At 40.7% G+C, this 16,492-nt stretch overlaps 2 protein-coding genes across 3 annotated transcripts in view; both read right to left on the reverse strand.

Annotated features, from left to right (window-relative positions):
• il17rd (interleukin 17 receptor D) overlaps positions 1-9,540 on the reverse strand; it is a 45,030-nt gene extending 35,490 nt beyond the window's left edge. For both annotated transcript variants that reach the window (XM_023995901.2, XM_023995900.2), the window contains exon 1: positions 9,114-9,540. In XM_023995901.2, coding sequence (XP_023851669.1) covers positions 9,114-9,233 — 120 coding nt within the window. In that variant the 5' untranslated portion in view covers positions 9,234-9,540. The remainder of the gene's footprint in view (positions 1-9,113) is intronic.
• A 2,358-nt stretch (positions 9,541-11,898) lies between these two features.
• LOC139028356 (homeobox protein ANF-1-like) lies at positions 11,899-16,457 on the reverse strand. Its single transcript, XM_070445515.1, has 4 exons — positions 15,483-16,457; positions 15,205-15,389; positions 14,785-14,886; positions 11,899-13,080 (listed from the first exon to the last, which is right to left on the reverse strand). Exons 1-4 carry the CDS (start codon positions 15,619-15,621, stop codon positions 12,964-12,966), a joined length of 543 nt encoding a protein of 180 aa, XP_070301616.1. The 5' UTR covers positions 15,622-16,457; the 3' UTR covers positions 11,899-12,963.
• Positions 16,458-16,492: the final 35 nt, after the last annotated feature.

A 16,492-nucleotide genomic window follows, 5' to 3' on the forward strand; every position in this document is an offset into this window, starting at 1 on the left:
GCTATTCTGTACCATCCAAATGTGTGCATAGCCACGGTACCATGTTAGCTAGCTAGCCAGGTAACATGACTAAACAAGGTAGTTTTTGATCAACTAAAAACTCACGGCCCGCGAGTAGTTTGAAACGGCCGGTGACATGGTTATCAAATTTAAAATCTGCGCCAATTTGCGGTAAGGGGGAAGGTAGCTCCGGTAATATGGAGCGTAACGTTTGAATAGTTTGGGTTAGAAACGTGCGGTTTTCAGTTATGTAAAAGGTGCACGTATTACAGTCACTGTGCTCCTCTATGGCGGTGGTTGAAGCACTCATTCTGATATGACATCACGCTCTTTACTCTGATATTCTATTTGTAGGACGCATAGGGATGCATTCTGTGCTCAGTCATTCATTTTGATATGAGAAACAACGTTATTCATTGTTAGAGTATTGGAACGTCACACCCCCAACCTACACCATTTTTGTGCAGCTGCCTACATGTGCTAGGTAATATAGAAACCAAGCTTATAAATGTACTCCCTTGCTTATAAGTGTTCCGTGGGTTATTACACAGAAGTGAAGTAAGCGGGGGCAACAAAGTTCTGAGGAAAGCGGGTGGTAATGTTAGAAGCTAAGTTGGCAAGTTAACGTAAACTAGCTAAGGTCAGGTAGCGATCATTAAGAACTGTGTACGCTATTGAAACATGCATGAAACTATAATTTGCTTCTGATCAACTATAAAAATCACAGAATTATTTCGAATACAGGTTGCTTACCTCGAGTTGCACTCAAATGTGAGGCTCAATTACAGATGCGTCAAACACAGCAGTTCTGCATACACCACTCCCTTCTTCCCATATTCTCCGACGTTGCTATGGCAAACAAGCTGTTTTTAACCATCCTTGTAACTGTCACTTCTGCGAGGAGATCGCTTTCTAAACTAAAAAAMGTCTACCTAAGAAGCGTCAGCCTCTCGGTCTGCGCTTTTGAACATGAGTGAGCGCCACTTATTGCGCTGGCGTCGTCYTAGCCTTGACCAAGGAATTTGTTTACCGATATCCCCTTACATTCAAATCAGTTAAATTATACATTTTTCAAGGTCTGAGGCACTTTGATCAGTTACATTCTTGAAGCCCAAGAAACAAATARTTAGCTTCCTAGTACATGCGGAAATTAAAAAGGTTTATGAATGGCTGCGGCGTTGTCCGGTACGCCAGTGTCCCTACAAAGTGCACTACTTTTGACTAGAAGCGTATATGCCCTGATAAAAGTAGTGCACTAAATATAGGGAATTGGATGCATTTTGGAACACAAGCCCTTTTGTTTCCAGCCTGCATGCCTGACCCTCGGTGTGAAACATTACCATATGCTATGACATTACTGAGCAAGAACCCACTGGATAATTTTTGTAAACAGAGGGCCTGTTTTTAACCTGCGGTGGGGCCAAGTTTCTCACACAAAGGCAAAAACAGGTGTTTAGACAAGGAGGAATGATCACACACACACAAATATGTGGGCCTCCTTGGTATCCGCGAGAGACAAATCTCTGTGGCAGTGAAGAATGCCCCAACTACCCTCAGGAGGAAGGATGCCAAGTGCAAGTGAACACATGCGTTTTAACACTCATGCCTTTACCAGACACGGCCCTATCCTTCCATGAAAGCTCGACTTTGTCAGGCTTCTCTGCTAAGCTGATGGCTTTTCCAGCTTTGAAACCACACACAGTCTCTTCTCTCCCCTCCATGTTAAATGGATTTAGGGAGCTTCTGCACAGTTGACCTTAGCAGTCACACCACACGTGCCTGTGGAGGATGGTCGCTAACCCCATGTCCTGACTAGCAGACAGGGCCAGAGCGTAGTGCACTAAATAGGAAATAGGGTGCCATTTGGGACATGCAGACAGGGCCAGAGACAGCCCAGCAGACAGGGCCAGAGCGGCAGAGCTTACCCCCTGGTATTCACAGTGGACAGGGGCAGAGAGTGGCTGATCCCCTGGTCCATGTAGCAAACAAGGGCAGAGCAAGGCTGACTCCTCTGTTTCACCCAGCAGACATGGGCAGAGCTGCTCAAAGTTGACACAATAGCTGTGTTTAGTCAATTAGGATTTGACATTCAAATAACAAGTTTGAAGCTGTGGCAAGTTCAGACAGACCTTTTAAAGGGAGAATGCCATAAAGGGAAGCTTTAGACACCAGTAAAACATTCAATTGAATTGTTTTAATTAAAAATAAAACACATTTCCTTATCATATGTGAAGACATTGTGAAAAAAATATAGTCTTGGACTCAGGCTTTTTGAAGACTGTAGCCCTATGGTGGTCTGAAAGAGAGCCTTGTAAATAAACAACGTGGGTTCTCAATGTGTGTTTTGCTAAAGCAGGACACTGCGGATTGATGATCCAAAGCCTGATCCAGGGACTAAAGAGCTGAAGGGCTTCCTGTCTGTTCTAGTCCTGGCCAGCCAGGTTTAGCTGAGAGCGAGCTAATCTGCAAAATGACATTACCAAACACACCGTTACAACACAAACACACAGCAAGTAAATGTCTGCATGGTGAGGGACAGTGGGATTTGGAGTGTTGTGGTTTATGCTATAAGAATGATGGATTCTGGATAATGACGAGAAAGCGACTCGCTCCTCTCCTCTGACTCCATATTTATTTAACTAGGCAAGTCAGTTAATTAAGAACAAATTCTTATTCACAGTGACGGCCTACCAAAAGGCCTCCTGCGGGGACGGAGGCCTGGGATTAAAATAAATACAACATAAATATAGGGCAAAAACACACAACACTGCATAAAGAGAAACCTAAGACAACATAGCAAGGCAGCAACACATGACAGCACGGCATGGTAGCAGCACAAAACATGGTACAAACGTTATTGGGCACAGTCAACAGCACAAAGGTCAAAAAGGTAGAGACAACAATACATCACACAAAGCAGCCACAACTGTCAGTAAGAGTGTCCATGATTGAGTCTTTGAATGAAGAGATTGAGATAAACACAACAGGACAGTTTTGTTGCAGCTCGTTCCAGTCATAGCTGCAGCAAACTGAAAAGAGCGACCCAGGGATGTGTGTGCTTTGGGGACCATTAACAGAATGTGACTGGCAGAACAGGTTTTGTTTGTGGAGGATGAGGGCTGCAGTAGATATCAGATAGGAGGGAGTGAGGCCTAAGAGGGTTTTATAAATAAGCATCAACCAGTGGGTCTTGCGACGGGTATACTGAGATGACCAGTTTACAGAGTATAATAGAGTGCAGTGATGTGTCCTATAAGAAGCAWTGGTGGCAAATCTGATGGCCGAATGGTAAAGAACGTCTAGCCGCTCGAGAGCACCCTTACCTGCCAAGCTATAAATTATGTCTCCGTAATCTATCATGGGTAGGATGGTCATCTGAATCAGGGATCGTTTGGCAGCTGGGGTGAAAGAGGAGCAATTACAATCAAGGAAACAAAGTCTACATTTAACTTTAGCCTGCAGCTTTGATATGTGCTGAGAAAGACAGTGCACCGTCTAGCCATATACCCAAGTACTTGTATGAGGTGACTGCCTCAAGCTCTAAACCCTCAGAGGTAGTAATAACACCTGTGGGAAGAGGGGCATTCTTCTTACCAAACCACATGACCTTTGTTTTGGAGGTGTTCAGAACAAGGTTAAGGGTAGAGAAAGCTTGTTGGACACTAAGAAAGCTTTGTTGTAGAGCATTTATCACAAAATCCAGGGAGGGGCCAGCTGAGTATAAGACTATCTGCATATAAATGGATGAGAGCTTCCTACTGCCTGATCTATGTTGTTGATGTAAATTGAGAAGAGTGTGGGGCCTAGGATTGAGCCTTGGGGTACTCCCTTGGTGACAGGCAGTGGCTGACAGAGCAGATTTTCTGCACTCTTTGAGAGAGGTAGTTAACAAACCAGGCCAAAGACCCCTCAGAGACACCAATACACCTTAGCCGGCCCACAGGAATGGAATGGTCTACCGTATCAAAAGCTTTGGCCAAGTCAATAAAAATAGCAACACAATATTGCTTAGAATCAAGGGCAATGGTGACAATTTAAGGTTGCAGTGACACATCCATAACCTGAGTGGAAACCAGATTGCATATCAGAGAGAATACTATAGACATCTAGAAAGCCAGTCAGTTCATTATTGACAAGTTTTTCCAACACTTTTGATAAACAGGGCAAAATAGAAATAAGCCTATAACAGTTAGGATCAGCTTGATCTCCCCCTTTAAATAAAGGATGACCTGTGGCTGCCTTCCAAGCAATGGGAACCCCCCCCCCCCCAGGAAGGAGAGACAGGTTAAAGAGGTTGGAGATAGGCTTGGCGATGATAAGGGCAGCAACCTGAAGGAAGGGTCTAAACCATCTGACCCAGATGTTTTTTGGGGTATAAGGAGCTCCTTTAGCACCTCAGACTCAGTGACTGCCTGCAAGGAGAGACTTTGTAGCGGGGCAGTGGGAAAAGAGGGAGAAGCATCGGGGATAGTCGCATTAGAAGGGGTGGGAAATGAGGAAATGTTGGACGGGCAAGGAGGCATGGCTAAATAGGAATCCTGACTTAATGAAGTGGTGATTAAAGAGCTCAGCCATGTGCTTCTTGTCAGTGACAACCACATCAATATTAAAGGGACATGGGCAGCTGTGAGAAGGAGGGTTTATTCTCCAGGTCTTTAACCATTTTCCAGAACTTCTTGGGGTTAGACCCAGAGAGAGAACTGCTCCTTAAAGTAACTTTGGCCTTCTGGATAGCCTGAGTGCCCTTATTTCTCATTTGCCTGAACGCGAACTAGTCAGCCTGAGTATGTGTGTGCCGAGCCATTCGCCAAATGCAATTCTTGAGGTAGAGTAACTGCAAGATCACGGTCAAACCAGGGGCTGAACCTGTTTTTAATTCTCATTTTCTTTATAGGGGCGTGTTAACAATACCACTGAAAATATCAAAAAAGAAGGTCCAAGCGTCTTTGACAGAGGGTAGCATCCTGCATATGTACCTGCCGAAAAATCCAAGTTTCTCTCAATKCAAATCTATCCTTTRGTAAAAAACATGTTGAAAAATGTGAGAGCTCACATTAAGCTGTGTCTGAGGGGGGCGCGTGAAAAAATTACTAAAACAGGGCAACATAGAAACTAATGTGCATACACACACACACACATTTGTCTCTTCCCCACTTTAATAAATGCATAAATTATATTTACTTATTTCAACTCAATGAAAAAATTATAATTAAAATGGTGGATATTGATCCACCAAACCAACACAAAGTGCAGTAACACTTCCTACGGCAACACAAGGTAACAAACTACTATATTGAGCACCCTAACCTATGGCTGCCCACGTTGTATGGTGGTAGTCATAAAATAACTACTGAGGAGTAACAATGAACACCGGAGTGTACCTTGTGTTTCTTTAGCATTTGAAGGGACTACTGTGTAATCTCACTTTGGGGGTCTGAGCCTTTGTGTCACAGTAGTCATAATTAAATTACTGGTCAGTCGGGTCATATTGAAACACAGGGGAGTACCTTGTATTGCAACTTCATAGAGATGTCTGACTCTGGAGCTTTTGAAGAGACCACTGTATAATCTCATTCTGGGCTCTGAGCCTTTGGCAGGAAGTAGGAAGTGCCCCGGGTAGCAGATCACTGATGAGGTAAAGAGGAAAGATTGGATAATTGGTGGTAATGACTTCAGTCTGTCAGACTCATACAGTCGCTGTATCTGAATACCCATACTAGTGTACTACATACTTAAACTGCATACTAATTCGGCGTTTGATCTAGTGGAAGTCACTGGTCTTTCCCCACTTGCGTGTTTGACTACAGCTGATAATCAGATATATTTAGGCGCTGTACCAATGAACGAATGGCGGGACTCAATGCAATCGCGCATTAGATGACGCATGGAGTACTATTTTCCAAATTTCACATACTATAAAACCTTTTTTCGCATACTATTTAATACGCTAATATGGGTATTCGGACACGGCCAGTCATTGAAAGTGCGTGGGTGTGCGCGCGCGGCTGTGCACGTTTGTACAAAATCTAATTCGATAAACAATTCCACACAAAAGCTAAACTTATTTCTAATTCTGACCATTTCATTATTTATTCATTTCTTGCACGGGTTCATTCATAAAGCTAGCTTCTGACCAGACCATCAACAATGCAGTGCACCCTGGTAGGGTGGACAGACACACTGGACTTTTAACATACCTCCCATTTACCAGGGCCAAGCAGCCATTCTTCCCTAGCAGCAGGATTCCCTCCCTGCCAGTCAAAGGCAGGCAGCCATGCATCTGAAAGGCCCAGGCCTCCTCATTGAGAAAAGCTCCGGGGCGATGGCTCTGTCCCGATTCAGAGCTAGCCAACCAGGAACTTTCCCACAGAACAGACACAAAACTGCCTCCAAGGATACGAGTTGGTTGGGTGGTTTTCAATGCTCTCTCAAGGAGGTGGAAAGGAATAACTCTAAACCTTGTTAACACAATACACACACACACAGGTGCGAGCATGGTGCACACACAGTTTCCATGTGTAACTCTGTTGTTGTTTGTGTCGCACTGCTTTACTTTATCTTGGCCAGGTCGCAGTTGTAAATGAGAACTTGTTCTCAACTGGCCTACCTGGTTAAACAAAGGTTGAATTTAAAAAATAAACACAGAACAAATTTCAGCATGAAACTCTCCCTCCACACACCATCAACGCTATGAAGCAAATGCACCTCCCTCCCCGACATCATTCATCTGCAGCCAGATGTTACAGACATAAAGAAAAGAGAGAACAAGAGGGGGTTATTTCTTTTGAGTTTGTGATTAACAAAGACAAAGTGAAGGAAACATGTGTCCCACATGTGCAGTCAAGCCAGGGCTGGTAAGAGATCCCAAGGCCACCACAATAAAAGACTTGGCCAGGCCACTGTTTGTGTACGTCTGGAGACATTGGAAAACATTGTCCTTTCTTTTTCTTTCCATCCCTTTGACACTGTAAATCAAGACATGACTAGGAATCATAGGGACATTGACAATGGGTGCAAAGCACACTAGTGTAGGGTTACACTCCAGGAATTCAGTCTTCTCTCATACATCAGACACAAATTGACATCTTGTTTTATGGTTTTGTCTTTTGGAGTCTATACACAACAAGGAACCTAAAACAGAGTSGTATTGTGATTAGTGGTATTGCTGCTATCAATGTTATTGTTGCCTCTGATCACATGGCTGTCGACATAATAGTAATAGGAAGTACAGCAGACCATTGAAACAATTGGGCAGCAGTCTTCCAAATTACAATCAGAACATTTATTTTATGCCAACAAAATACACATTGTGTGTGGACCGTGTACACTCCAAAATAAACTAATGCATTTCCCTTATTTAATTTAGTTCAGAGAAACGTTACAGTATGTGTTGAGTTCTCTGCTATGTATTTAAACATTTTAACCGGCCCATAGAGGTAAGACAGGGACCCTCTTCAAACAACTATCTCGTTGTCCCAGGTAGTATGGCGGGACTTCGTGGTTGTAAGCACAAAAGGAAACCACAGGGGTGATTTCACCTGGGGRTGCATCCCAAATGGAACCTTATTCCCTTTATAGTGCACTACTTTCTCTGTGTCAAAAGTTGTGTACTCTATAGGGAATAGCGTGCCATTTGGGACACATGACCTGTTATAGAAATGTGTTGATTGCATTTTTCCTCCAGACTTCCGCTGAAACCTAGGATGCAATTCCCAGATATATCCATTATGAAAAAGTTACATTCTTCAACTGTCGATCACTTGCAAACGAATATGTTTCATAGTTTGGCTGACATTACAGAATGAAGGTTTGTGCTGTCGGTGAGACAGTTCTAAAAAGCATTTTTAAACATGATACATTTTTGTTAAATTTAATTTGTGGAATTTCTTTCCTTCTAAATGCATTTGAGCCAATCAGTTGTATTGTGACAAGGGTGGTATACAGAAGATAGCCCTATTTGGTAAAATACCAAGTCCATATTATTGCAAGAACAGCTCAAATAAGCAAAGAGAAAACGACAGTGCATCATTGGTTTAAGACATGAAGGTCAGTCAATCCAGAAAATTAAGAACTTTGAATGTTTCTTGGKACTTTTTTCATTATAATTTTTTACACCGAATTAGGCATAATGATTATTCTCTAATCATTATACTTCATTCCCCCTTTAAAAGAATAGGTCCGTGACACCCCTTGTGCCATGTCAACTGTCACAACATTATAATGACAATTGGCAGTGAAATGGGACTGTACTAAGGTCAACACCTTTTTGGAGACAATGGATCAGACACAGACACACCACTTCTCACCTGCAACAGTTTCACCTTTTACAACWAATAGCCATTTCCAACTGTAGTTGGGCTACAAACTGTCCACTACTAGCTAGATTCGTTTTTTCCCCTTTCCATGTTTTTGTCGGTGTAAAGTACTTATTTGAAAACACTTTAAAGTACTACTTAAGTAGTATCTGTACTTTACTACTTTTCCTAAAGAAAATAAATGTCCTTTTTACTCCATTCAGTTTCCCTGACAAACAAATTACTCGTTACATTTTGAATGCTTAGCAGGACAAGAAAATGGTCCAATTCACACATTTATCAAAAGAACATCCTTGGTCAMCCCTACCGCCTCTGACCTGGAGGACTCACTAAATACAAATGCTTCGTTCGGAAATTGTCTGCCCCTGCCTATCCATAAATTAAAAACAAGTTCTTTACTTTTACTCAAGTAAGACAATTGGGTACTTTTCACACCACTGGTAACATGGTTGTATGTAAATCCTTCATGGGTTTATTGGGATAGTCTATTATAAAAGATCACTGTAAACAAGACAGAAAAAAAAGGTCAAGTAGAATATACATATCTTTCAACCAAAACTTTTACTTCTTGAAGTGTTCACTTCATTTGTAAAAAAAAAAAAAAAAATTAAAAAAAACTTCCGCACAAAATGTTTAGGGATAAATAGCTATAATTTCCACATCTAGATTTAAACAAAATGTCAAAACTGAACATGAGAAGAACTCAGCAAACTACGAGACTTGAAACTTGACGTGCACTCATGACACGACGTTAATCTGCAGCTTTTTCAGAAATCTCGGATCATTTCTTTTTTTTACCTTATTGTTGCATTTTTCCGAGTTTCCTTTCTTGGTGCCTGGTGCCTGTGAGGCGGAGTAGTAGTTCGAAAACAGGAATACAATTGTGGCTAGATTAAATAGTCTCGCTCGCGCAGCCATACCCTCTCTAGTCCATGCAGACTATCTACTGTGGAGCACGATCCGTCCCAGAATGTTGTCTCTGTGATGCTYGTGTAATGTTCCCCCCAAAGTGGGGCTGTGGCCTGTAGTAGCCTACCTACAGCTCTTGAAGTTGGTTTGCATAAAGTTAGTAGGCTATTTGGTCACTTTCTATCCGCCCACCGCAAATATGTGATCCTGTTCTTTCACTCTGGAATTGTACAAATGAAGTGACCGTTTGAATAAAAACCAATCTCACAGCCCTCTCTTGGAAATCTCCAATAAAGTTACTAAATTGTCCCCACCTGCTCACAAGCTCCTCAGGTATACGCCCCCTTTCAACCTGTAATATGTCTTGAAGCACCCCAAGGCTGTTGATTTATGCGAATACAGAGAACATTTGACAATTGACTCCTAGGGGTTGAAAACGTTACATTTTCAAGTTTCCATAAGGGCTACCGGTATCTGTAGCCTAACTTTTACATAATTTACATATTACAAAACAACAATCAACCAAGATGTCTCTATTATTCCTTTTACCTAAACTGTGTTCGAATTCTCATACTCACCGCACTAACCATACTATTTGTGACGTGATTTGAGTATATAGTATGCTTATTGGTCATAGTATGGATATAGTTAGTATGCCAAAAGTTCCCGGATGTTGTACTAAATTCYCCAAAATACAAAGTATACATGCAGAGGACACTATTTCATACTTTTAGGTCCCATAATTCAATTCTTCCGAAAGTGGGCGTGGCTTCACAACGTTTTCAGATTTGAAGAGGATGGTGGAAAATATGCAGCCGAAGTCTGATGAGAGCGAATATAAATTCATTGAACTAACTAATGACAAATGTTAATAAAATGTTGAGCAATGTAATAAAGGCATGACTTTTCAAATAAGTTATGTTACACATTATGTTGGCTGACAATTTGTTAGCTACACTATCCTTACGAACCGCATAGCATTACAGCAGCATGTACAGGTATGTTAGCTTGTTACCTAACATTAGTTGGATACTAATACAATGAACTTGCCAGGCAGTATATTAACTACCTGCTATCTAACTACCTAACGTTTATTGACTTGGTTATTCACATCATTCTTAGCTATACTTTATACAGTGGGGCAAAAAAGTATTTAGTCAGCCACCAATTGTGCAAGTTCTCCCACATGAGAGAGGCCTGTAAATTTCATCATAGGTACACTTCAACTATGACAGACAAAATGAGGAAAAAAAATCCAGAAAATCACATTGTAGGATTTTTAATGAATTTATTTGCAAATTATGGTGGAAAATAAGTATTTGGTCAATAACAAAAGTTTCTCAATACTTTGTTATATACCCTTTGTTGGCAATGACAGAGGTCAAATGTTTTCTGTAAGTCTTCACAAGGTTTTCACACACTGTTGCTGGTATTTTGGCCCATTCCTCCATGCAGATATCCTCTAGAGCAGTGATTTTTTGAAAAAATCCTACAATGTGATTTTCTGGATTTTTCTTTCTCATTTTGTCTGTCATAGTTGAAGTGTACCTATGATGAAAATTACAGGCCTCTCTCATCTTTTTAAGTGGGAGAACTTGCACAATTGGTGGCTGACTAAATACTTTTTTGCCCCACAGGTGTTTGCGAAATTTTTAGATTACTTGTTAGATATTACTGCACTGTCGGAACTAGAAGCACAAGCCTTTCGCTACACTCACATTAACATCTGCTAACCATGTGTTTGTGACCAATAAAATTTGATTTGACATAGTGACTCTTTCCACTTTGTCTTATTGTAGCACACTGGGTGATGGAGAATGATGTAGTATTTACAGGCTCATCCATATATGATTTTGTTTCAACTTCCAACATAAATGTATGCCAAATTGATACATTTGAGGTAAAACAAAAAAATTCTACAGTGTAATTGTATTAACACATGACAAGAAAATCTAAAGTAAAGTGAATATTGCAGTTTGAAAAACTATACTTAGATTGAATATGTATCAATTTAAAGAGTGATTTGGTGCAGTGAAAAGTCAATTGAAAATGAGCTTAGAGTTTTGAAACATGAACCATTTTGATCTGTTTTGATTTCTGTACATAGAGTTGTGAAAATGTACCACATACTTGCGAAAGTGGTGCATGTGGGACAGTCTTTGTGCAGTTACACCTATCACACATTTCAGGTGATCTGGTGTCTCCATTGAACAATTAATAAAATCGCCTCTGGACAATTTACATCCCTCCCTTTTGTATACTGCTGCTACTCGCTGTTTATTATCTATGCATAGTCACTTCACCCCCACCTATATGTACAAATTACCTCAACTAACCTGTACCCCCGCACACTGACTCGGTACCGGTGCCCCCTGTATATAGCCTCGTTATTCTTATTGTGTTACTTTTTATTTTAGTCTACTTGGTAAATATTTTCTTAACTCTTCTTGAACTGCACTGTWGGGTTAAGGGCTGGTAAGTAKGCATTTCACGGTAAAGTCTACACTTGTTGTATTCGGCGCATGTGACAAATAAAGTTTCATTTGAAGTCATCATGAAAAAAATATACAGTATTTACTGCTGCATGAACGCTGAGCATTGGAAACATTATCACACGAGTCCAGTAGCCTACATGTGGGCAAAACACAGAATCACTCACTCTTTCTGTGGAAAATTGTATTTTATTGGTGTAGAATAGACTCAGAGATTCAGAATAGGGGGCAAAGGACTAGACAGAGAGAAAGGGGGGAGAGAGACAGAGAGAATCYTTTGATATTCTTTAGCACCCTCCTGTGTTAAGACAGTGAAACTGCAGCCATACCATGTTAGCAGAGTAGTGGGTTAGTCAAGAGGTTGCCTATTGGTTTGAGTTGTAAACTTAAATTCCCTGTTCCTTATCTTTATTTTACTGCATGACACCACAAGTAGAAATATATGGGCCTACTTCTTTAGTCAGAAAAGAGAGGTGCCTGCCAAGCATAAATGCAATTATCTGAAATMATCTTAAATATACTTTTCTTTCTTTCTTTTCCTTTCTTTTCTCAAAGCTTTCTCTACGATCTAAACCTTTATACTATCTCCTTCCTGTTGCCTGCAGGGCAGGCTGCCTCACTGCTACTCTTTTGTCTCTCACTCCCCTAAACTTAATTGCCTTGCTGAGGCGCTACTGAAGGAGACAAATTGGTTCCTACCGGGGTGTTTCTCAAACAATAAGGAGAGCTTATCTCTGGACGTTCTGGGAACACCCACAACCTGCAGCTGCTTGCAAACTAAATAATTTAATCATCTAAACTTACAGAAATGTATTCTATTGTTGGAGAACATTTTTTTTTTTGCCAATATAGCTCAATAAACGCCGTAACCACAAATGTATTTGACAATGGTCTTATCGGTTTATAAAAATGAACATACCCTAGAACAGGGTTTCCCAAACTCGGTGCAGGTTTTGTTGACTTTTTGCCCYAGCACTACACAGCTGATTCATATAATCAACTCATCATCAAGCTTGGATTATTTGAATCAGCTGTGTAATGTTAGGAGCGCTAAGGCAAAAAGCTAAACGTGCACCCCTTGGGGACCCGAGGACCGAGTTTGGGAAACGCTGCCCTAGAAAAATGTACATTCACATCAGAATATATTAAATATATATATAGAAAGAGAGAGAGAGAGAGAGAGAGAGAAAGAGAGGGCGAGAGGTCCTTAATTAAGGTAATTAAGGCCCCTATAAGGTCTGTGTTTATCATAAGGACTCTTCCTCTTCTTTGTCCTTGAGATCTGCGAAGGCTTTTTTCACCATGAGGAACTGTGACTCTCTGTGAAAACGTTTCAGCTTGGCCCTGCGGTTCTGAAACCAGATCTGTGGAGAACGGAACAGTGTCAACAGAGCAGCCTTTATGGTGTAAATAATGTGGATTTTATCCCCAAAAAATGAGCTTTAGTTTTAGAGCATGAAGATCCCTGTCTAGTAGGCTATTGCTGTAATTACTCAGGCATTTCATTTTTACATGTTACATTGTAATTAACAGATTTTTTATTTCATGTTTGTTACAAGAAGAAAGAGTCCCTATTCTGTGTAATAACAAGAACTGCTGAAAGCTGTTACAATGCAAAATATATATAATTGCATATATACACACTACCGTTCAAAAATTTGGGGTCACTTAGAAATGTCCTTGTTTTTGAAAGAAAAGCACACTTTTTGTCCATTAAAACAACATCAAATTGATCAGACATACAGTGTAGACATTGTAATGTTGTAAACGACTATTGTATCTGGAAACGGCAATTTTTTTATGGAATATCTACATAGGCGTACAGAGGCCCATTATCAGCAACCATCACTCCTGTGTTCCAATGGCACGTTGTGTTAGCTAATCCAAGTTTATCATTTTAAAAGGCTAATTGATCGTTAGAAAACCCTTTTACAATTATGTTAGCACAGCTGAAAGCTGTTGTYCTGATTAAAGAAGCAATAAAACTGGCCTTCTTTAGACTAGTTGAGTATCTGGAGCATCAGCATTTGTGGGTTTGATTACAGGCTCAAAATGGCCAGAAACAAAGAACTTTCTTCTGAAACTCATCAGTCTATTCTTGTTCTGAGAAGTCAATGCTATTCCATGCAAGAAATTGCCAAGAAACTGAAGATCTCGTACAACGCTGTGTACTACTCCCTTCACAGAACAGCGCAAACTGGCCCTAACCAGAAATGAAAGAGGAGTTGGAGGCCCCGGTACACAACTGAGCAAYASGACAAGTACATTAGTGTCTAGTTTGAGAAACAGACGCCTCACAAGTCCTCAACTGGCAGCTTCTTTAAATAGTACCCTCAAAACACCAGTCTCAACGTCAACAGTGAAGAGGCAACTCCGGGATGCTGGCCTTGTAGGCAAAGTTCCTCTGTCCAGTAAAAAAAAAAAAAAAATTTAACCTTTATTTAACTAGGCAAGTCAGTTAAGAACAAATTCTTATTTACAATGATGGCCTACCGGGGAACAGTGGGTTACCTGCCTTGTTCAGGGGTGCTGTTCTGGGATTGATTTGCACTTTTCGCACATTCATCTCTAGGAGACAGAACGCATCTCCTTCCTGAGCGGTATGTCAATTAGCCTATCAGAAGATTCTAAAGCCATGACATCACTTTCTGGAATTTTCCAAGCTGTTTAAAGGCACAGTCAACTTACTGTATGTAAACTTCTGACCCACTGGAATTGTGATACAGTGAATTATAAATGAAATAGTCTGTCTGTAAACAATTGTTGGAAAAATGACTTGTGTCATGCACAAAGTAGATGTCCTAACCGACTTGCCAGAACTATAGTTTGTTAACAAGAAATTTGTGGAGTGGTTGAAAAACTAGTTTTAATGACTCCAACCTAAGTGTACGTAAACTTCCCACTTCAACTGTATATAAATGAACATGAATCAAATTAATTGTTAAAAAACGTGTATTTTTTTATTTTATGTGGGGCATCTGTTGAACAGTAAATTAACTCTGTTAGGCCTTAGGGTAAAAACATCCCCATTTTAAATGTAATTTCGAAACAGTTGATTTAAGGCCTACCTGTATTCTATCCTCATCCAGATGTAACCTTTGTGCCAGTTCTTCTCTGATGTCAATACCCGGGTATGAGTTGATGAGAAACACACCCTCCAAGACTTCAATCTGCCCCCAAGGAGAAATCATATCAATCAAATTGTATTTCCATGAAAACATCTGTCACAAATTGATACACATTTATTACAAATCTATATACTGATAAATGTAAATACTGATAACTGTAACCCTGCAGCAAAAACCCAGTTATGACATCATACAAAAAAACATGTTGGTAAAATAAAATACTAACTGCACTTCAGCCGATATATAGGCTAATATCGACAATAAATATGTCATTAAAATGTTTTGTTACTGATGTACCACGATGGAGGCCTGTGAACACTGCGCATATCTGTGCATGATTTTTTTTTTTTTTTTTTTTACCTGTGTGCTACTGAAAGCCGTCCGCGGCCTGCGCCCAATGTACCAGTTTAATGTTCTCCTGTAGGACTCCGTAAAGTGTTGTTTACAGTTGAGCTTCTGCTCATCTTCTGTCCCCTTTATCTCTGAGGAAGGCTCCGATGGTCTATTGACTATGGTGTGACTTCTCCGTTGCGTTGGTTCCAATTCTGAAAAACACCAGACATAACCTAATATAACTCCACAGACAATGACATACATTATTATCAGAATATACTAGAGAGAAATAAATAGTTTTTTACCTGTCCAAGGTCGATACAGCTTCACAGACACATTTTGTAGTCCTGGCCTGTCCAAATTCAACCCAAGGATGCTGTCTATGGTGAAAACTGGTTTTGCGTCAACCAGCCTGATCTGGCAACTAACGGTAGATGCAGCCATACTGTCAACCAACTCTCTTCTGAAAAGTTACTGGCCTCTGAATGCTAGCTGCTCAGGTGACGACTTTAACGAATCGGGGATTTTTATACGTCACTAATTAAAATCAGAGGTTCTAAAAAATTTAGCATGTGAATCGAATACCCCCCACCACTGGGCGCGATGAGTCGCAGGTTACCCGATTCAGATTAGGGGGGTTGTAAATAGGCCTAGGCATAAAAGTGTTATCTCTCAAGGACAGTGGATTCGTCAAACGTAATTTTATAACTGAAACAAAAAAGCAATGCCATCCTTTTCTTCAAAACTACCAAGGTAGAAAATCAAACCCATTCCCACATGTCGCCAAACCTGTGCACTATTTTAGATAGGCCTACTGTCTGCAGGCATCATTATGCGGGACCAGTCAAGTATCACATAATTCCAATCCTAATAATAATCCTCTAATACTATTAGGTTTAATCCTGATGAATATTCTCTCATCCTGCCGTTGTGATGCATATAGGACGGTGAATTATGTTGGGGACAAACAAAAGCCGTCAAAGCGGCAGGTTGGCGTGTTGCTGGAAAATCGTGTGTAACATTTGTTCCTCCTCGAATCGACCTATTCAACAGCAGATTAGTGCTCGCTCGCCTTAACGAACAGAACAACGGGAGCTTTAAACAAATAGCTCACTTGTTTACTTTTCGCTCTGAATGGAACGGAGAGGATTTGGACACAAGGGACGTCAATGTGCACGGGCGCGCCCAGTCTTTTTGTTTTGAAAGAAGAGCAATARTTAATAGGCTACTTACTCTAAGAAAGAATAGGGTTTATTTGCAGCCTATAGGCGCACACGCACGCACACACTTTGAACCAGGAGCGATAAAACACAAC

The sequence above is a fragment of the Salvelinus sp. IW2-2015 genome, linkage group LG11 (genome assembly GCF_002910315.2).
Source record: "Salvelinus sp. IW2-2015 linkage group LG11, ASM291031v2, whole genome shotgun sequence".
NCBI lineage: Eukaryota > Metazoa > Chordata > Actinopteri > Salmoniformes > Salmonidae > Salvelinus > Salvelinus sp. IW2-2015.